Consider the following 22,201-nt stretch of genomic DNA (forward strand, 5'->3'; position numbering starts at 1 on the left):
CTGCTTGCATGAGAATGTTTGACCTAGCTCCCATGATACTTTCCTGATAATGAGCATCAAAGATATGCTGGACAGCATTCCTTCTCTCCATTACCTGTTGAAATGGCTACTTATACAGGAAAGAAATTTCATTTGTGAAAACAAGACAAAAACAAGAAGGGGGTTGTATGTTCCATTTTATAAGAAGTAAACATATAATGTGCAGGAACACACATAATGTACAGAAGAAGAACGTTTGTATTCAGGTGCGAGCCTTGAACACCAGCCTTCCTAATTCTGTTCAGTTCTTTCAAAGAGTACATCTCTCAGTCTTTATCCTTCATCATTTTCTTTACAGTAGCCTAGTTATTAAAACATACTACCATCATGTGCTTCTTCAAACTGGCAAGAAAGATTAACCAGGGCTTCCCACATACTACAAACATGATCTATGGAATACCATTTTCACCATTATTTCTTTGTGCAGCTGCCTTTCAGATAATAACAATAATAATAAAGCAAAACAGACAACAAAACCCAGCATGAGGCCTGTACAAGGCAGGCTGTGAGACAGCAAAGTGTTCCTTGTGGTCTAGTGAAGGGATGAATAAGTCATTTGACCTGAGTTGAGGTAGGACTGTAGACCAGGATGAAGACAGTGAAATTTAGGCTGAACTCACTGGCCACAGACAGGAGCTGAACTTTGGGCTGCTGTGGCTGCACCCTTTGAAGCACAGCTGTATGCAAACAGGAAGTTGTAAAGTTCCACCCAGATGCTTTCAGAGCTGAACTTCCTGCATAGCTGGGTAACAGCTAAGAAGTAAAAATCTGGATCATTATTTGAAACGTGTGTACCCACATTGTGCTAAATTGTATTAGAAGCAGCATCTCTGCTTTTCTCCCTTGGTCAAAACAGTCTAAGTCTTTATTTGTGTTTTGGTACTGCAAATCTGTTTAGTACCTCATTAAGGGCAAGATACTGAATGTTCTGTAGTCCTCTGACTTAAATGAGCTCTGGGTAAGTACCACATTCTTATCCAGTGACACTGTATCTCCAGATGGTATTCATACGTGGTCCCAGAAGTTCCACAAACCAAATTTGAGTGATACTGTTATAATAGCTGTTTGCCTGTTTCCTACTCTGTAAGAATGTATGACAGCAAGTAGTTGGTGATTATCTTCAAAGACAAGAGACTTTCAGTTATCACTGACCACGAGTAAAAAGTCTGAAAGAGTTCAGCTCCTGTTACAGACCCTGCCTGCTGCCTCTGTATTTTCATGCTTTCATATTTCATGATTAACCCTTCCCACCCTTCCTTCCCAAAAATACACCTGAAAATGACTTACCAGGGATTGTGAGAGTATTTGAAGCTTCTCCTTTTGTGCGGAAGCTGCTGTTGCTATGCTATCACTTAAGTTACATTTTATTTAGGTGAGCGTTAGGTCATGACTGGATATTTTAATAGGCTCATCCCATTATGCACAGTGTTCTGACAGTGCATGACCTGATTTCAGTCACCCACCAATCACTGTACAAAAGAGAAATGTTGGCTTCTGCTTGGAAGTCAAACAGAACTACTACCCCCGATGAATTTGTGTGCTTACATTATACAAAGAAATAGTATGAAAGAAAGTGACTCTACTTAGTTTAATGAAGATTGCCTTTGATTAATACTGTACTTGTGGGCAGAGAACAGTTTTGTTGGCGGTTATTACTTATGATTATTTTTATATTTTACTTAAATGTGGCATCCAGATGCCTTCAGCTGCGAGATCTTGAAAGTCACCAATCTTGTAAAAACTTAACGTATGCATCTTAGGAACGAATGGTGCTGCCCCTCTCTTGTCTTTGCTCACAGTGACTGCTACGTTAGGATATAAGATTTGCTTATTGTCGGTGTGTCAAAATAAAAACCACAACCACTACAACTTTGAAAAGCAATTGCAAGCAGGAAGCTTCATTTATAGAAATTCTCTAAGTGGATTAGTTACAGATTTAAACATACTAGTAGAATACAAAAACATTGCTTATATGTTAAATTTTTAATAGAGAATTCGAGTTGTCCCTATATGATTTTTTGTTATGCAGCAGAAGTCTCAAATAAATTCTTCTGCAGTTCAAGTACAATACTTGCATGCTTCACAATATGCCATGGAGTAAGTTCACAGACTGTAAGGAAGATGAAATCAATACATCTTCTGGCCAAACTGTTTACTGTAATAACTTTAAGGTGAAATTCATCAGTCTAACAGCATTGGTATGCTTTTACTTTTATGGCAGAGTTTTTAAGTATTGTACTCCTTAGTTTCAAGGCATTTCCTTCCCAGCCTCACAAGTACAATTTCCTCCTACATCAAATGTTTACAACTGCTGTTGACTTTTGTTGGAATTACAAGTGTTAGCTTGTTATAAATATCAGAGTAATTCTGCATATTTTCTGTAAGTTACGGATGCATCTCTCTGGAAGTAGCCAGGAATTCCCTGCCACTTGGGTTCAGTCCAGGCTCCAAGCTTTATTTATTCTTGTCCTGGCAATTGCCATTTCTGGATAAAACATCAGTGCCTCTGCTCTGATGTTCTCTGATGTACAGATTCCCAGCAGGATGTAATTAATGCCTGCAGCTAGAATCTGGCCATGTAGATCACCCACAAGTAACAGCACCAGCCCAGGAGAAGCCCAGAATGTCACATGAAGCTGAACAACACAGCAGGCCATCTGGATTTCCATAGCATCCCTCAGCCTCAGTTCACACCCATCATGCCGTGTCTGGGTTCCAACTGGTTTCCAAGTTGTTCTTTGCTCTTAGAGGCACTTACCAACATCACCTAACCAGGCAGTGGGCAGTTTAAAGTAGCAGCCTGTGCACAACTATTTGCTTTTAATGAAGCTCAGAGTGAAGTACCATGCAAGAAATTCTGTTTTGCAGGGCAGCCTGTGGTTAAGTTACGTGCCACATGTTAAATCCTACTGAGAGCAAAATTCAAGTGTCATCCCAACGTTTGTCCCTCCACTTCCCTAGCACTGGGTTTCGATGAACAGTACAAGCCCTTTCCTTAGTAATCTTCTTATCACTTTTGGTTAAAGTTAATTTTCTGTACCACACAGATGGACCCCAGCATAATGGTGCAGATGCTGGCTTTGACTCTTCAGCCAAGAAAAACTGAAGCATCAGCCAAAGAATGCGGGGCTTATTCCTTTCCTTTGATCCTCCAATTGTAACTCTAAAGATTGCAAGGCAAAAGCAGGCATCAAATATTCTTTCCTTACCATCTTAGCCAACAAGGTAACCCAGTATTTGCTAGAATCCTGATGAATAATTTGCTAAATTTAATCTATGCTTTACCTAGCAACTAAGCACTGTCATGGTATACCAGAAGCAGTTATGGTGAGGAGGTTTCTTTTCCCAAGATGTACCTGGGCTGTTGGAGCTACACATATATCCAGTGCAGAAAAAAAAAAAAAGAAAGTATAGCAAAGCCAATTGGTAACCACTATGTAACCCTCTCAGGCTCTGTAAGTACAGAGGACAGCACAAAATGAAATGGAAATTTCTGCTCTAAATTCAACACGCAGAGTTATGCAGCAAAATTTTGTAGCATACAGCATGACAGGATCCAGCACTGGGGGATGCACTGCCCTAATCATGCTCAGATCTGTGAGGTGGCAGAAAGGTGTACGTAGATGCACTCTGTCCCAACATGTTCACAGTATCGAAAGGCATGTTTCACACTCCTAAGGAATAAGAGTTTGGCATGCTTAGCATCTCTAACTTGGAGTTCGCTATGTAGTCCAATCCCACAGCAAACAGAGACTACAAAAAATTTACTGTAGCTTCCTTGTTTATTTGGGCTGAAGTCCCCCGCCAAAAGACCACTATTTCTAAAACACTTGCCCTAAGTCCACCTAAGTTTCACCACAGGCTTTCAGTTCTTATTAACAGCAGCACTTGCCCTGCAAATCTAAACCTAGATAGAGTTTCATATTGTTGTCAGATTACCCACAGACAAAAGAAAGTTTTCCCCCAAACAGGCTGCATTTCAGAAATCAGGATATTACTCTGGAGCATTTAATTAAACAAGTTTTGATTGAAATACATTTGCAGACAACTTTCAGTGTGTAAGTTCACTGGCTTTTTTTGGTCCTTCAAGGGTAGACATGCTTCCCTTTCAAAACAAGATACTAAATTCAACAGTATATAGAATGAATATTAATAAAAGCAGAAATCTTTTTTGTCAGTTCTCAGATGTTTGGTCCGAAAAATCCTTACTTATTAAATAATGCATTTTTAATGCTGCCAGAATGCCAAATACAATGAAGGTAGTAATTGTTCTATTTTAATCAGTCTTTCGTTGAAGATTGTTTTTCTCTGGTTGAAAGAAGTGCTTTTCAAGAGCATTGACCAATTCATCCAGTTCTTTCTTCAGCTGCTCAGTGTCACTATGAAACAAAATCCACATAGAATAGAAAACATGTCACAGTGGAGTAGCTAAAAAGAACATTTGCAGTCTGAAGTATTGTTTTAGACAAACATTTTTTATCAATGAGAGAAATATATATATATATGAGTTCTCAGAGCCTCCTATAATAAGCATTGATTTTCACTTCCAGTTGATGTGTGAGAGGCACACACTATGAAAAAACAGAAACCTACAATATAATCTAAAATAGAACAACAGTCAATTTGAGTTCAGAGTATCTTCTACTGCATTACAAATCATATACATTCAGTAACTCAAATTCATGTACTTAATAGTATTTTCAGGTAAATTTTCATTGGTAAGAAAGCATTATTATCATTAGAGTAGTCGTTGCTTATCTTTCAGTCTACGTGACTTCCCAAGCTATTAGTCAAGGATATAATTACAGAATAAACTAGTTTAAAATATGCAACTATAATAAAGTGTAATAGTACAAGCCTAAAGCAACAAAATATATGTTAAAAAAAAGAGGGAGCATACCCACTTTCATTTAAAACAGACTGCTTTTCTTAATCTTGTTTTTACTGAATGTGAAACCAAGTTTAAAGAAATTTCAGTGGCAAAAGAATTATTCAATACATTGTTCAGGATTGAAGCTTTATGCATATTTATTTGCAGAAGAATAAAAGTGACTGTAGTAATATTATTCAATCATGAAGTGCCTTTTCCCCACCAAAACAATACGACGAAGCTGGTCAGCCCCTATCACACAGCATTTACCCTGTAGGTGACAATACCTGTTTCCAGGAGGTGCACAAAGTTCCGAATAGTATTTGATTTTTGGTTCTGTTCCACTGGTTCGCATTGTGGCGACTCCTCCATTAGCAAAAGTAAATGTAATCATTTGGCTACTTTTGCTAGTAGGAAGTATCTGAAAATAGTAAGAACATACATATATACAACATTTACAAAGGGACTATAATCAATTCAAAACAAAACACATGGTGTGATTCATATAGTGTAACTAATGCATCAGATAAAAGCAAGCTGTGTTCTGTTTTCTTCATCATTGTAAACTGTGTAGTCTTGTGACTACAGCAGGCAAATCACAAGCTGACCCTCAACCTGGTAGTAAAACTAAAACTGCTGTTAAATAATACCATTAGGTAGCTCATTTCAAATCTAGTCAACATTTCAACTGTAAACAGAGATTGTTCTATGACAAGCTTCCCCCAGGACAAAAATAAATATGGACCACTTAGCTTACACTTACAACAAGTTAATGCAGGATTGCTGCAGCACTACAGCAAGATCCTTCTACCTCCCTGTATAGACTGTCATCTTGGGGGTGAGAGGGGAGGAGGGGAAAGAGAGAGAGAGAGAGGGAGATAGGGAAAGAGACAGAAGAAAAGAAAAGGAAAAAAAATAACCTTGATTTATTCCCCATCAAAACAAAACAATCACTACAAATCTAATTCAACTTACAGTCAGGTGTGAATGTATGTCTTAGGGTATCTCTCTGTAGAATATTCGTATATGTACGTATTTACACATGATTCTGTATGGTAAAAGTACACTTACTGCTTTTTGATCTGGCTGGCTGCTGTCATACCCAGTAGTTAGATCCCTTATTCCAGAAACTTTAAATCTACCACAAGATTTTGGATACGTGTCTTTTCCATCGTAATTCCTAAGGTTGTCAAAAAGCTGCTGAATCACTTTAGGATCATGGCAGATGAAATATGAAGCTTTGGTAATATGGAAGCCATATCTGGGAAGACATGTACCAATCAACTGAAGAAACAACAGTCTTATTAGTTATACACTACACACATTACACAACATTCTATAAAGCAAGAATCTATGGATAACTGTAGCATAAGTACACCCTGATACAATTTTTTAAATGTCTTGACAGTTCAATTGCTCCATTTTACATACTTGGAGAGGGAAAGGTCTCCAGATACAAATTTCCTTAATAATTGAAAGTGAGAAACTTCGCTTCTAAACCAGAAAAAAAAATAATGATGCCACGAGGAGATCTAAACACACAGGAAGAGAACAAAATATGTCTAAATATGTAACCTTGAGTGGACACTAGCTGACCTCTTCTGAGTAACAAAATTTCCAGACTTTTTTCCAGACAAATTTCAGAAACTGCTTTCCCATTAAAGTGTTTCTATTAAACTACACTGTTCTGTCTATAATCTCTTTACATTATCATCTCTTCACATTATCCATTTGCTGCCAAATAACATGATGCCGAATCTGCATCAAAAACAACTCGCCTGCTAGCACTGAATTTTCAGAAGAGCATGTTGTTGGTAAGCATACAAACCTGGACTGGTTCTTTCAGTGATTCTTCCTAAAGATAAACAGCTGATGAAAATCTTTGATGCCTGGAGAAATCTGAAGGACAGAAGCTTTCACTAACACTATTATGTTCATGCTAGAAATCTGGAAGGCTTCTGAAACAGCAACATATTTATACCTAAGTAAACATCTTGAAGGTTAGTAGTTGTTAAATCAATCTTGAAAATCCAGCAAGGAAATTAAAAAAGCCTACCTTATATTTGAAACAAGTGATGAACCTGCTAGGACTATGTCCTTTTCCTTATCTATTTCAGCTTTGAGATGGGGTGGTAATGATATCAGACCCTCTCTATTATACCTCCAAAATACTAAACAGAGTTTGTTCTGCTCTACAAGCAGTTCACAAGATAACCCTGACCAGAAAAGAAGGGAGCAGAAAAATAGAACACTATACTAGCCACAAACAATAAGCAAACATCGTTAACTCCAACGCAAACCAGGAAAATCCCTGCCATTCCAGTTATCAAGCATCTGTTAATAAGACAGAGTTGTTTTCTTCCCCGTGTATTTGCAGGTTTTCCACAAATGGTGACCATGTGCAAGAAACATGAAGAGTCTTCCTCTGAGGTGCATCTGCAGGATGCTTTCATGCTAAATAAATCTGACCTTCTTAGCTGTTTACACAGTGGACAAGTGGCATGGCTAAGTTCCACTCTGTTAAACATCCCAATTCTAAAGGCAACCTGAACATTCAGGTGTTTACTGAATGAGTACTTAAGCAAGCACATGCCAGAGAAGGACAGTTCTCTGAATATACACTTCCAACTACAAGCAGGAAAGAGAATTTCCAAGTCAGATACCATATTTGCAGTTCTAGACATGATTTTCTCTGTTTGTCTTTGTTTTACTGTTTCACACTGTTTTCAGACTTCTGCTACATACAAAAGCTGATGAGTTCCACGGTTTTTGCAATGTTTTTGGCACCTGATTCCTTCTTAATTTTTTGATGAAACAAGTATGTTTAATGCTCTGAGGACTGGTGAAACTAGAAGAACAAAGGCTGGAGTTTTCCATGAGTCTTTCTTCAAGATCCACCACAGCTTTGTTAGGGATACCACTGGAAATGAAGAGGTGAAGAGTATCCACCAGTCTGTGCTGCTGTCTCCTTTTTAAAAACCAACCTAGAAACCACATGAGGAATGAACCACCCTGCCCCAAAGAGTCCAACGGCCATTTCAGCTATTGATTTCTGCAGGTCTTTGAATGTGTTAAAGGAAAAAGAAAAAGGAGGCCTCATATTCGAAGCTTTCAGGAGAATACCCAGTTGGATATAGCAAGCAGAGCCAGCCATAGCACATCAGCTGAATCAGCTTAAATCTGGGTATTCAGGAGCAGAAAGAAAATACATTATCAATCAAAAAATGAAAGACAGAATAATATAATAAAAATTCTAACTAAGTGCCAACTAGAATTAATTTAATCACAAGTAGTACTGCAAGCAGGACAGAAATAAGCCAGATAGCATAAATATGCCAGAGCTACTTAGACACATTCTGCCATTAATGTTTTTGTGCATCTGGTGTGTTTAAGCACTATAAGCTCCACAGTGCACCAATACTGCTGGGGAAACAAAACAAAACAAAGTCCAATCTTTTGTACAAGAAAGAGCAGTGCTCAAGAGCCAAACTTTTCAAATGGGGGAAATCCATCAGAAAAACTAGAAAATGTTACAAACATCTCTTGAATAGAGTAAGAGCTAGGAAGGTAATCACTGCTTTAGAACTACACAAAACCAAATCATGTATGTAACTCCAGACATAGGAGAGCTCGCCGGATCACTGTTACCATACCTGTGTGTTCGTTTCTTTGTATGCCATAGATTGCTATTAAGCAACTTACGTGGAATGGAGAAAATCTGATGATTAGACAATTATAATCAAACTCACTCATCATAGACAGCCTTCAGCTGCTGAGACAAAGACAAATTCCTGGTAGCCAAAAAGCTAGCCATCTCTGCAGTTATAACAGCAGCGCTGACACCATCTTTGTCCAGAACAGCAGGGCAGCACATATACCCTAAGCAAAGAAAAAAATAATATTTATTATTTACAAATTTGATGGATTTTTTTTTTTTTTTTTTTAATAAGAATAATAGATAGTACTGGGGGGATAGCAATGGGAGTGGAGTAGAGGGTAAGACAGGCTGTTGTTTAAAGGAGAAGTGAATATTGCCATAGTATGTATTTTTGGTTTAATTCTATAATGTTTATTCAGCATACACTAAGATTTGAAAAATTGTTTCTCTTTTAATCAAAATTAATTTCAGTAAGTAAAGTATTTAATGACTTTTCAGGACAGATTTGTTTTATATTAGTGCCATGTGCTCCTGAATATCTTTGGAACTGTTACAAAAAAGAAATGCCACACTACTAGAACAGTGCAAGTGTGAGACTCTGAAATGTGATTACCCCTCCACAGCAGTACATGGTAACACTGAGAATTATCCATTATATAGTCACATTTTCACTGTTTGCAGGTACTGAGATACTCAAGAAATTGTATGACAGCTTTAAAATTTTTGTCCTGTGTACTTTCAGCTTACACATGTCTTTGCAGCTTACAAATATTTTTGAGGAAGTTTTACATTTTGCTCATGGTTAAACTTTGCTAAAAGATGTCAGTTACAAGTACTCCATTTGAAGCCTAAAAAATGTGCCTTTTTTCAAAGACTTGTAGAGAGTGGTGCTACTAAAGTCTTATGAACACCTAGTTCACATCACCATAGTTGGTGCTAAATAGAGATTAGGACTGCATACTAGTAATACCAATCAGCCAAGTGGCTGATATCAATAACTCCCATTAAGGTCAGCACTAGATTGCCATTTTTTGAGAACAGAACACTTTCACTATTTTAAAGGATACCAGAACATAGCATACTTTCTTACCTATCGCCTCTTCAAATGCAAAAAGAACAGCTTTTCCTTGATCCATGAGCTGCTTGGCACGGTTCCCCATCCACTTAAAACCTGTCAGTGTCTCCTACAAAAGTGATGACAAAAAAAAAACCCACAGACTTTAGAAATAAAAGCAATGAGTAGGAAAGCAAATAAAAGTATATCCAGTAATCTTCTAACAACTTACCTCAAAGTGAAAACCTTCCTTTAGTGCAATTGCTCTCAGAATTTTGGAAGAAACTGTGCTTGATAACATGTAGACATCTTTAATAGCACAAGCATCCCTATTTTGATTTTTCCAGCAAGTGAAAATCCACCAACCTAACAGAGCTCCCAGCTCATTTCCAGAAAACACCTTCCATTCACCACTGGAGAGAGAGAAAAAAAAAAAATAGAGAATTTAAAGGACAGTACTGGAAAAACTTCTACTGGTTCTTACATATATGAAAACTAGTAAATAAAACTACCACATCTGAATTCCAAGTAACAGTAACAAGATACCTTATGTTCAGTAAGAAAAAAAAAAAAATTCCCCAAAGAATCCTGGAATGCTTATTGTTCTCCTCCATCATATGCACCAGCTAATGAGTTTATCCAAATACAAAAAAGTGATATTTCTGGTGTATTTTAAATTAAAAACAACAACAAAACCACCCAGCAGATACAAATTTTAAAAAACAATGATTACAGACATGCACAGACATGAAAATACAGTACTTGTGTGATCACTATTTTTGGTTGACTTGGTGACAAATACTTCTTTTAATGACAAATACATCAGTCTGTCACTGAAAAAAAAAAAACCCATACAAATATATATACATTGTTTGAACATGAAAAATCGAATGAAAAAGGAAAAAACAGATATCAAAATTGCCCACAAAATCCCAGTCATGAAAGGGGAGAAAGACATTGGCAGACCAACAAAAATCTAGACCTACAGTAAAAATACCTGTTGTGAAAGCAAAGCAGATGCACTTCCTGCACTTATTGATGCCAGCAGGCATTAAGCAATACACAGCAACAATTTAGCATAAGAATGTGTTCTAGCAGGGGTTTCTGTCAAAGAAGTACAGATACCATAGAAGCCTATATTAGTATTTGATTAGTGTATGAAAAGCTACAGTGGAATTTAGAAATAATGCAGGATCAAAAGTTAGATGACTGTTAAGACTGGCTAAACAATTAGCAAAGCAGCAGCAGAATGAGAGCACCATACTCTCAGTAGTGGTGCATACAATAAACACCCCTTCTAAGTATCCCATAGCCATAAGTTTTAAGACAAAAAAGCATGGGTGATTTTGCATTCTTGTTTTAGCCCATTATAACTAGCCTAAACTAAAGCTTTTTATGCATTTTCCTTAATGCTCAGTTGCCAGCTAAGGCTGACATGTGCCAAACTCCAGGATATGCCAGCTAACATTTCCAGAGATACAGTGGAGAGTGCCAGTTAGCTCATCCTACTTAGGCAGAGAAGCCTCCTTAGATCATGCTGTGAAAGCAAAGGGTAAAAAAAACAAAAGCAAAAGCAACAAACAGGAAAGCCAAGACCAACAGACAAACCAATTATTCTTTATTCCTGAGATACTCTGGTAACTACAGAAGTTGTGCAGAACATTCAAGTTATTTCTCAGTAAACACAATATGAAAATATGTTCATCAGTCTTCTGAAACATTTCTATCTGAAAACCTAGCTTTAAAGAAGCAGAGCATTTGTAACAGTTCACATATTTCTGTGCATACCTCAAATGCAAATGTCAAATAACTATTCAGGCTTTCTTGTGGAGTCTAATTTTAATTGCTTCTGCTTCTGCTTACAGTCCCCTCACTTTTCTATATGGTTTTAGTCTAAAAAGGACAAATGTGACTATTCTACCTTCCTCTGCAACACGGGTAGTCAGAATCCCTCAAATTAGTCTAATGTTTAAGCCCAAAATGTTGTATTTATTTGTTGCCATACCTTTCTTGTTTCTCCGCCACTGCAAGTCGATCAGCATCTGGATCATTTGCTAAAATGATTTTTGCCCCGTCTTTTTCAGCCAAAGCAAAAGATAAGGTCTGAAAACAGTGGTAAGCAACATCAGGAAAGTGTTAATACTCCTAAATATTTTCACATCCTTTACAGACTTCAAATAACTTTCCCAGTTTATTTAATTTCAAACACTCAATTTCATGATGAGTCTCAAACAACTCAAACCAAATCACAGATAGAAGCCTGGCAACAGCAGAGCACAGGCAGGATATTTAACTTCACCTGCATCATTCCGCTTTTGTTGTTACAGCCAGTAGGGTTTTCACTAAGAAAATGATCATACTCATATCAGAAAATCTAGTCTCCTTATTGTCAGGATTGCCCCTGATCCAATTGTAGTTTGAGAACAATTTCAGCCTTTGTATTTCAGACCTAAGCTGTAAAAACTTTTAAAAATTGACTGTGAAGATCTCTACTTTTTCTTTATTCATTTATTTTAAATAGGAATTCTATCATTTTGCTCTGGGTGCAGATGCTGCACATTCTTTGTTAGCAGAACAAAGTACAGTTTAAAGTTACAGATAATTATTACCTGACTGCCTCATAGAGAGTTACAAATTTTAATGAAATGATACCAGGAATTTCTTTGATAAATGTAAAAATAGACCAGAAATAAACATTGAGACATTGCAACTACTAAGAAAAACACATAGACACTGTATTTAGAATATTAAGAAATATTAATTATATATATTTACCAGAACACCTTTGCCTTCTTCAGGATTTGGATACTTCACCGTGGGAAATTCTGGATCAGGATCCTTCTGCTCCGGAACAGCAAAAGGAGGTCTAAGATCAAATGCCTTGAAGGCCAGCTGCACAAATTTATGACCTACACCATGCACAGAAGTATGAACAAATTTCAGGTTTGTTTCCTTGTTTATTTTCCTGAAATAAAAGAGATTAATAATAAAAACTTGAGTATGGCAGAACATTCTGCATGAAAATTCACTGTATTCAGAAATCATTGTGACTCAGTATTCTATAGTACTGTTAACATGATAAACTGAAGGAGGTCAGTTTTTAAAGGCAATGACTTCTGAAAAATGAGATTAAACCAATCTAGATCTGTGAGTCACTGTAGGTATCCAATGTTCTGCAAATTACTGGAAAGAGAGTAATACACTCTATACACACCAAAGGAGATGAGTGGAAAATAAATACAATTGACTGATTCCTCATCCCCAACTCTGGAATGTAAACCATCTGATCAGGGATAGTTAAGATTGTGATGTAAACAGGCAGATCTAACAGGTTGCTGCTCATTTAATTTACAAAAAGAAACATCCACTTAATTTTATTGAGTAAAGTTTATACCAAGCAAGTGACAGCAATACATATGTGCAAGGCTCCCAAGGTCACCAGAAACATACTGAAGAATAACAGAGTACGACCTCCTTCTATCAGAACAGTCTGGCTCACTGTAAGGCTGTAACCCCAGAACATCAAGTTACATAGTCAGTATCAACCCTTAGCTTTCCCCTAGCTGCACACAGTAGCCCATTTGGCTGATGCACAATCATATCATTACAGGAAGATAATATAATCAGAAACAATCATTCACCTTACTGGTTTAGATTCTTGCCAGACTAAGTTTATGAACTGACTTACTATGTAATGACACAGCTGCCAGTATTGACACAGAAGATCACAAGAATACAGGGAGGGAAAAAGCAGAATCACAGCTGCCTTGTCTTGGGTCAATTTAAACTGCCATGAAAAATCCCGTATTCTTAACAGAGTTAACACTACTTACCTGTGAAAGCACTGTTTCTGTATGTCTTTGAAATATTCCTTATTGATAGTGGCATACGGGTCGTGGAGTAGCACACTGCTGTCAATTTGTTTATCGTCCCAAGCCTGAGGCCATGGCTCCTTATTCTCCTCAATGGCCTGAGAAATTCCTTTGTCATGAGGGGAAATTATCTGAGCACCATTTTCCCAGTAAACCTGAATGATAATAAGAGTAAGAGCTCATTTTTGTCATTAATACAGTAGAATAGCTTTGCCATTTTTTGTTTGCTAAGATGTATTTGATATTGATAAAGTATTATAGTAAATTCCACTGAAGAATAACCAGAGTAATTCTCTATTGTTATTCTCAATGTTTCCCCTGAAATCCTATTTTTGTTCTACAAAAAAGCTATTAAGCTTTATCAGAGCACACTGAAATTCATAATGAAACACAAAACAAGGCTCAATCTGTCTGCCAGCTTTGGAATTGATAAATTCCCCAAGATATTTCCTCTCAATTTTTAGATAATCATTAAATATAAAACAATACTTTAGAGGAAAAAAGTGTCAAAATAAAAATGAAACACTTCTACTATCAAACAAAACAAAACAAAACCTAAACAAGAACCTTACAGCTGTCTACAGCTGCAGTGTTGCCACAACAGCAAGCACAAATTCATGTAAGTTTCAAGATGTTCCTTTATTTTTAAAAAATTGCTTATACATCCAAGAGCAGGTTTTATGCTTATCTATAAACAGAATTGTGTTTTAATTCAGACAGTTGTTTGCATACTCCCTCCTACTGATGTTTTACAATCTTAAAGGAACTATACCTAACAGCACCTGGGTCATGTATACATGCACATCAAATAACAAAAACACCAGCAAAAATGAAGTTGATTAACAAAGTAATTGATGAGACATTCAAACTGATGTGGAAAAGCTATCAAGATCAATACATTAAAAAAAAAAACAAAAAACAAAACAGTTCAAACAGTGAGACAAGAAATTCTGAAGGAACAGGCAGGGAGAAATCATCTTGTCTAATACCTCGATTTTCTATTGTAAAAGACAAAGAAAGACCTCCTAACTTTTGTTTTTGTATTCTGGAAACAATCTATACATGACTGGTCCAGGTATGTGATTGGCAGACAGGCCGCTCAGCCATCTGTCATTTGTTTCTTGAAGCACACACAAAAAAAGGCACACTGATAGTTGTATCATTTAGCAAAAGAAAAAATATACTATGTGAAATCAATGGAATTTAATCCAAGTGTTTTTTACAAGCAACTCATTAAGCTTATTAAATATTTTAAAGCGCTCCAGACTATAACGTTCTAACGTTCTAACGTTCCAGAACTATACTTACCTTTCTGCTTTATAGAGCTAAGATATTTTGTTATTACTGTAATACGTCATTGTTTAGATCTGGATCTCAAGAATCAAATTACCTATTCATTTTGTCAGTAACAGTAGGAACTGCATACAATAGTATTAATATCTCTACATGGAAAAAAAATGATTAAAAAACAACAAAAATGAAAAAAAATAGATCACTTAGGAATACCTTGTAACCATTATCTTGCTTTGGATTATGGGAAGCTGTAACCATAATTCCAGCACAAAGCTTCAGATGAGTTACTGTATATGGCTGTAAAGAGAAAAGATTAATTGAACTGGAATATGAAAAACATTACAGGAGATTTTATGATATATAAATGAGAATACTTCCATACTGTCAAATAAAAAGGTCAGGATAAAAAGGTCAGGATATGATTCCTGCAGACTGAATCTTTAAAGGATCAGCTACATTTGCTCCAGCAGGATCCATGTGATACAACCTTAGCTCTTGCCATTACCTGACATTTACCATAAACACAACAAGTGTATTTAGTTCTGTTTTAGATACTTTGTGGCTCACTAGAGTAACATTTTTACAGAAGGAAGCTGAATGCATCTGTTGTGTACTTCTGAATGACATGAAACACTTCAGATCTTTAAGAGTATAAAGTGTTGGGGTAACGATGGAAGTCTGTGTAGGGCAACCAGAACTAAAACTGCAGCGTTCTCATCCATATTGTCTTGTGAGAGCAGTTCTTGGAGCAGGAAATGAACCTGGGGGGTCCTGGTCAATGCTCAGCTGAAAATGATCCAGCAGTGTGCCCAGGTAGCCAAGAAGGCCAACAGCATCCTGGCTTGTATCTGAAATAGTATTGATACCAGGAGCAGGGAAGTAACTGAACTCCCACTATTCAGCACTGGTGAGGCCACACCTCAAGCATGTGTTCAGTTTTGGGCCCCTCACTATGAGAAAGACATCGAAGCCCTGGAGTGTGTCCAGAGAAGGGCAACTAAGGTGGTGAGAAGTCCGGAGTACAGGCCATAGGAAGAGCTACTGAGGGAGCTGCAGTTGTTTAGTCTGGAGAAGAGGAGGCTCAGGGCTCACCTTATTGCTCACTGTAACTACCTGAAGGGAGGTTGTAGTGAGCTGGGGGTTGGGCTCTTCTGTAACCAGTGATAGGACTAGAGGGAATGGCCTCAAGTTGCACCAGGGGAGACTGAGGCTGGACATTAGGAAATATGGTAGTCAGGTGCTGGAATGGGCTACCCACGGAGGTGGTAGAGTCACCAACCCTGGAGGTGTTCAAGGAATGTTTAGACATTGTGTTGAGGGATGTGGTTTAGTGAGAACTACTGGTGATGTGTGGATGGTTGGACAGGATGATCTTGTAGGTCTTTTCTAACCTTGGCGATTCTGTGATTATAGTATGGAAGAAAATTGTTTTGGAGAGAGTATTATAAATTAGCTCAAGCAGAGTGAATTGAAAATAAAGCATTATTCATGACTAGAGGTCCAGTTCAAGTTCAATCCTGGCTATTTAACAGCAAATACAATCAGCTATAGCTCACGCAACACTGCTTTAACTTGTCTTGTGAAGAATGTGGCCTTAAATCTACTAAACTTTATATCAGTACAAGGACGTTACACACTAAGTCTCCATCCTTCCATATCCTTATGGGTCCCTTCCAACTCAGATATTCTATGATCCCTGTGGGTCCCTTCCGGCTCAGGATATTCTATCACTCTGTTAAGCTAGAGACTATGAAATGACTTCTTCAAGAAATGTGCCCAAAAGCACGAATGGGTACAAATACAGCTCACTGTCACAGATATTCTACTCATCTTCTTCCTTCTACTGCTATGGATATTGTAAATCAAACCTAGCTAAGTAAACATAAAGCAAGCAGTCTAAGCAGTCAGAACTTAAAAAGTTCAAAATGTTTTGTCTACTTTTCCTTAATATAAGTATTAATTTTTGATATCTCACAGAATTTGTGTGTATATGAAAAGATTTAATAGAGAAACATACCACAAAAGGTGTTGGTGTTATGTCAGAGAAGAGATAAACTGGAACTCCCTGGCTGATGAATGTATTAGCAGCGAGTCTTGCAAACCTAAATAACAAGAAAAGAAGCCTTGGAAATTTATTCATTCTCTCATCCATTTGTTTCCTTGAATTTCAAAGTTTTTCCTCCCCTCACTCCAACTAATAAAATAAAATAAATAAAATCATTATACCCAACTTAAACATGTTTCTTCCCTATTCCTTAAAGACAAAACACAACTATAAAAACTGCCTTGGTATTAAGAATATAGAAATACTATAAATCCTTCAAATTCTTTCTAGAGAAAGAGAAAATGCTGTTGAAGCAGTTATAAGACCATGAAGAATCATGTAAGACACCTATAAAATACTACCTGAAAAGTACCTTTTGCTACTACCTCCACTTGAAAGGTGGGCACGAGCATCAAATCCAATCACAACTCCTCTCTTTTTTAGGTCACTGAAATTCTTCTCAAGGTATCTGCAAAATCCCTGAAGACAATAACAAATTCACTTCATTAATATAATCTCAGTATTTCATTTGTCATTGGATTAAGATGACTGCTAAGATGTTGACATCTCACTGCACACATCTCACTGAACTGGATTGGGATTCATTTTAGGATCAATAAAAACCATGAAATGACAAAAACCTTCAAACCAAAATGATAAAATTTGACAGCATTTAAGCACTTCTCCAAAAATCAGAACCAGCTCCAGAAAGAACCAGTTAACATGGTTAGTCTGATCTGCAGATTCAGAAATTATTTATTCTTTAAGGTATCACATAAGGAAGCGAACAACTGGCCAACATTTCAGTTGTGGTTTACGCTGTGGGTGGCTCAGCACAGTCATTCACTCTGTACAACTGCTTAACAGGAACTATAAATATCAGTGTGTTATCAACATCATTCTTCAAGAGCCAAAACATAGCATCATTCCAGACGCTCCGAAAAAAAATGCATCCCAGTTGACATTAAGATAGAACTGAATCTCACCCTTAGTAATGAAAGGATACTTGTTTAGGTCATGATACAATGATACCCCAGCAGTCCAAAATACAGTAATTCTAAGGACTTTATTTTTTAAGCTCCCTCCAGGTAGATTGACTTTAGTTCCTATACATACATATAAGTTCAGCCAAATGCTGGTTAGCTCTGTTTTCCTCCTGTTTCTTTTTGATTAGTAAAAACCATGTACTTCCCTAGAATGCCCATTCCTGGATCCAGCCAGTTGAATGAAATAATACAATGAATACAATACCTGAGTTGTCTGGATAATAGTCAAGTCATTCATGTGAGAAATTCCTGCTCCCATGGCAGCCCTGAGCCCAGCTGTGCCAAATTCCATTCGTGAGCCAAAGTATTTCTGTAGTTCTCCCACATTTCCTTCAGCAACTAGCTCCTTCACTATTGCAGAAGTTTTTGGATTCTGTAGGTATAAAATTCAGATATTCTAGAAGCGGTTGTGTGTGTGTGTGTGTTTTGCTGTTGTTTGTTTGATGTTTTTTTCTTTTTTTAAAACACATTTAAGCTTCTTAATAGAACATTCTTCCCCAGCACAGTGCACTGCTTTGGGAGCCCCAGAACTTTTGCTTTGTCTCCTGAATTTAAAGTCAGTACAAGAGGAGCAGTAAAAAAACCAAACAGACTGGTCAGGAGATAAACAATTTGCACGAAATATATTTGTGAGTAGTGCTTGTGAAAGTCCATGAAGTGCCACACTCATGATTACGGCTCAACTATTACAGTCAAATTCTCACACTGTGCAGAGCAGCAAGAGGAAGGTCCCATCACACTTGTTATGAATGATGAAAAGTTTCTTTTCTAACTCTTCCTCCTTTTGTTGGCGTATTGCTTGCATGATACAACTCCTACCAACTCTCCATTTTTTGAATTAGTGAAGTCCTGTCTGCCCCAACATCTCAATAACGTGGGATTTGTCAGGCTTAACATCAGTTCAATTCCCTGAACGCTGATGAGCCAGGAGGACAGATGGCACTCTCCAGCCACCAAGCAACAGTGTTATGCAAAGCAGCAGCGTGCTCCTCAGGTTACTCACAGCACCATTACATGCACTTCATGCTGGAGTACAAAGATTATTATTTCCAAATGAACATAAGCTTTGATTCCTGGTCAACCAACTGACCTCAGGAAGGTCAGGGACTTGATTGTTTCTTGGATAACCTAGATATGCTGAGATCAAAGGAAGGCCTAGCAGATCATCCTGGGCAAAAAAATAAATCTTTTTTTTTTTTTTTTTTTGCAGCTGAAGAACATGCACAAAGCAGTCATGGGAGTAAACTTTTTATAAAAAGGTGTAAGGACTGTGCAAACTTGGATTACCAAGTAAGCCAACTGTGTTTTTCTTAAACATTACAATACGTTCATCATTTGTGGACACATCCTGCCCTAATTACTGAGCTATGCACCTGCTGAAGGGCAGGCATGACAGTCTAAATAAAAGCTAATGAGCCTTTGCTGATAATCAGCAAACTATATACTGCAGAATATCACTAAAGAAAAAAGAATCGTTTTTTCCAATTAAGTACCCCTGAATTATTGACTTCCAGTTTAAGAATTAGTAATTTACCAGTCCAGGAATGCTGGCAACTTAACCTTCCTTGCAGGAGCAGGACAAAAGTATGAGAATATCGCTCTCTCTGATTACAGCAGCAGGTGTGATGATACAAGGAATAACCATCAGTGCAACTTGCTCAAATGTTACCTCCTCACACAAAAGTTATTTAGCTGAACCCACGCTAACTGAAGGCCCCAGAGATGTTCCATTGGTGCAAAAGTCCTTTCGATGTTTTAAAGTATTGGGATGGGTACTGACTAAACAAGTTTTATTTTTAATAAAAACAAAAGCCAACTTCTATCCATGATTTTATGCATGATAATAAGAAAAAATGAAAAATATGATAGTTCTGCAATACATATGGTGATGAAATACCCTGTAATGTACACAGTAATTGTTACCTAAGTAAAACCTTTCAGCAAAGTCAGCAGGGCCATTTCCATACACAAGGGTTTGCTCTTGCAAGCTACTACTTTGCAAGAAACATGCAGCTTATCATCATTAAATATTAACTTCTCCCTTCAAATTAAAAAGCTATCCTTGCCATGAAGGGGTCTCTTAAAAAAAAAAAAAAAAAAAAAAAAAAAAAGCATAAATGGACAAGGGTTATATTGGATTAGAGGTATTGCTCAATGCAAACACTGTAGGAATTTCTCCCTGGCAAGTGAAATGACAGGACCACAGCAATGACACCTTACAGTTTTTGAGCAATCAACAATGAGGCATTGCATACTGGTCAAGTAGTACTGCAGTCAAAGATGCAATTACTAACCAAGAGCATACCTTCCAAAAAGGTACAGATACTTCAGGAGATGCTGAATTAGACTTCAGTAGGGATTCATGAGATAATTGGAATCACCAATAAAAATGACGTGATTAGACAGAAGACTTGAATATAGTGAACATTAGTTGGAGAAGTTATCTTATTAATATCAGGCACACTTGAAACTAGACTGTTCTCTCAAAACTCCATTAAACTGAGAAAAACACGAAAGCTTACTGAAATCTGAGAATGTATATATATGTATATATGTATATATATATGTATATGTTCCATGCTTTCAAGAATATCTTGGAAATAAGCAGAAGGCCACCTACCAAAGCAGCATGTAGCACCCCTACCTACATCCTGCGCGGCGATGGGCAAAGGGCAGCCACTGACAGCACCTCGGGGACAGCGTGCTCCAAGTGAGCAACTTCGTGTGTAGGGACACCAAGTGCCAACCGCCCATAGCACAGCCAGGCCTGATCTGTGCAGGAAATGCAGTGACGGGAAGCTCCGTCAGCATTTCCAGAGCACGGCCACGCAGGAGCTCTGTTTAGACATGTGGAATATGGAAATAAAAGGATGCTTTTCCGTCGACGTGCAGCACGGTCAGGATCAAAGCAGACGGCAGCAAAGAGACGTCCTCAGGTGTCCGAACGTTTCCGCAGGAACAGACACGATGCGCGCTACAGTAATAGCAGGGGCAGGCAGAAAAAGACGCCGGAGACAGGAGCACACGGAGCGCCCGGCAGCCGCACGCCAGCGGCGGGACGGCCGGACGGGTAGCGGGACTCCCGGCACTGAGACAGGCTCACACGGATGGCTGGAAACGGCGCTTCGGCAAACAAAACACGGAGGACCCGGGTGCTCAGAGGGGCTCCGAGGCACGGCACGGCAGCTCTGAGCGCTGCGCGTCCGGCAGCTCTTTCTGCAACAGGAGCGGTCAGGAACAAGAGGGAAAGGCAGCGCGCAAAGAAACCCGGCAGGGCGCCCGCAGCCTCACCTTGTCCCACTGCAGCCACAGCTCGGCCTCGCGCCTCAGCGCCGCGTCCCCCGCCGAGCCCCGCGCTGCCATGCCGCCGTCTCAGCCGCAGTCGCCGCCTCGCCGCTTCCCTCTTCCGCAGCGCGTCCGGGACGGGCCGCCCCGCCTCCGCCCCGCCCGCTGCCGGGCCGAGTTCAGGGCCGGGCCGCGGCGCTTTCCCAACCCCGGCCGGCAGCTTGCCAAGGGCGACTCCGGGGGTGGTGGCTGCTGCCCTCCCGTGGCCGGGCCCGGCCGGCGTACTCGCAGCGCTCGGGACTTGGAGCAAGCAGCACCCGCCGGGTGCACCGCTTTCCCTGAGCGACGCCCTCTAGGGCGGTGCTGCCAGACCTTGGCAGCTCTGTTCCCACTGAGTGGGGCTGAGAACCCGCAAAAAACATTTGCAAAGAGTATTGCAAGTGTTGTTCACGTTAAAGAGTAATTTTGTTTCAACACAATTTGCTGTTAATTACACCCTATCTGGCCTAAGTTGCTTGCTGCTACCGAATGACACTATTTCTGTTATCATGTGGACCATGAATCCCATATTAATGGCAGGTGCAAGCAATGAGAATAATGAGCTCCCCTTGCACACCTGCAGGGTGACCTCACTGCAGCCTATCAGTACCTAAAGGTAGCCTATAATCAGAAGGGGAGTCAACTCTTTGAAAGAGTAGATAACAGCAGGACAACAGGAAAGAGAGAAGATTAGGTTGGATGTCAGGAAGTTCTTTACCAAGAGAGTGGTGAGGTGCTGGAACAGGCTTCCCAGAGAGGTTGTGGACGCCCATCCCTGGAGGTGATCAAGGCCAGACTGGATGGGGCCCTGGGCAGCCTGGTCTAGTATTAAATTGGGATGTTAGTGGCCCTGCCTGTGATGGGGGGCTGGAGATTCACGATCCTTTAGGTTCCTTTCAACCCTGGCCATTCTGTGATTCTTGTCTAAATCTTCAGAGAAATAACAAGACATAGAGATGTTTGGAAACCTGTCACTGTCCAGAATTGTTCCACTGAAGGCG

The 22,201-nt window shown here is 38.9% G+C and overlaps 1 protein-coding gene across 1 annotated transcript; it reads right to left on the reverse strand.

Annotated features, from left to right (window-relative positions):
• Positions 1–3,699: 3,699 nt before the first annotated feature.
• PGM2 (phosphoglucomutase 2) lies at positions 3,700–21,331 on the reverse strand. The gene is made up of 14 exons (XM_031588466.2): positions 21,168–21,331; positions 18,082–18,249; positions 17,204–17,310; positions 16,804–16,888; positions 15,000–15,083; positions 13,455–13,648; positions 12,397–12,586; positions 11,627–11,724; positions 9,854–10,034; positions 9,658–9,751; positions 8,659–8,788; positions 5,981–6,170; positions 5,197–5,330; positions 3,700–4,418 (listed from the first exon to the last, which is right to left on the reverse strand). The coding sequence occupies exons 1-14, from the start codon at positions 21,237–21,239 to the stop codon at positions 4,316–4,318; spliced, it is 1,830 nt and encodes a 609-aa protein (XP_031444326.1). The 5' UTR covers positions 21,240–21,331; the 3' UTR covers positions 3,700–4,315.
• Positions 21,332–22,201: the final 870 nt, after the last annotated feature.

The sequence above is a fragment of the Phasianus colchicus genome, chromosome 4 (assembly GCF_987193195.1).
Source record: "Phasianus colchicus chromosome 4, bPhaCol1.hap1.1, whole genome shotgun sequence".
Lineage (NCBI taxonomy): Eukaryota > Metazoa > Chordata > Aves > Galliformes > Phasianidae > Phasianus > Phasianus colchicus.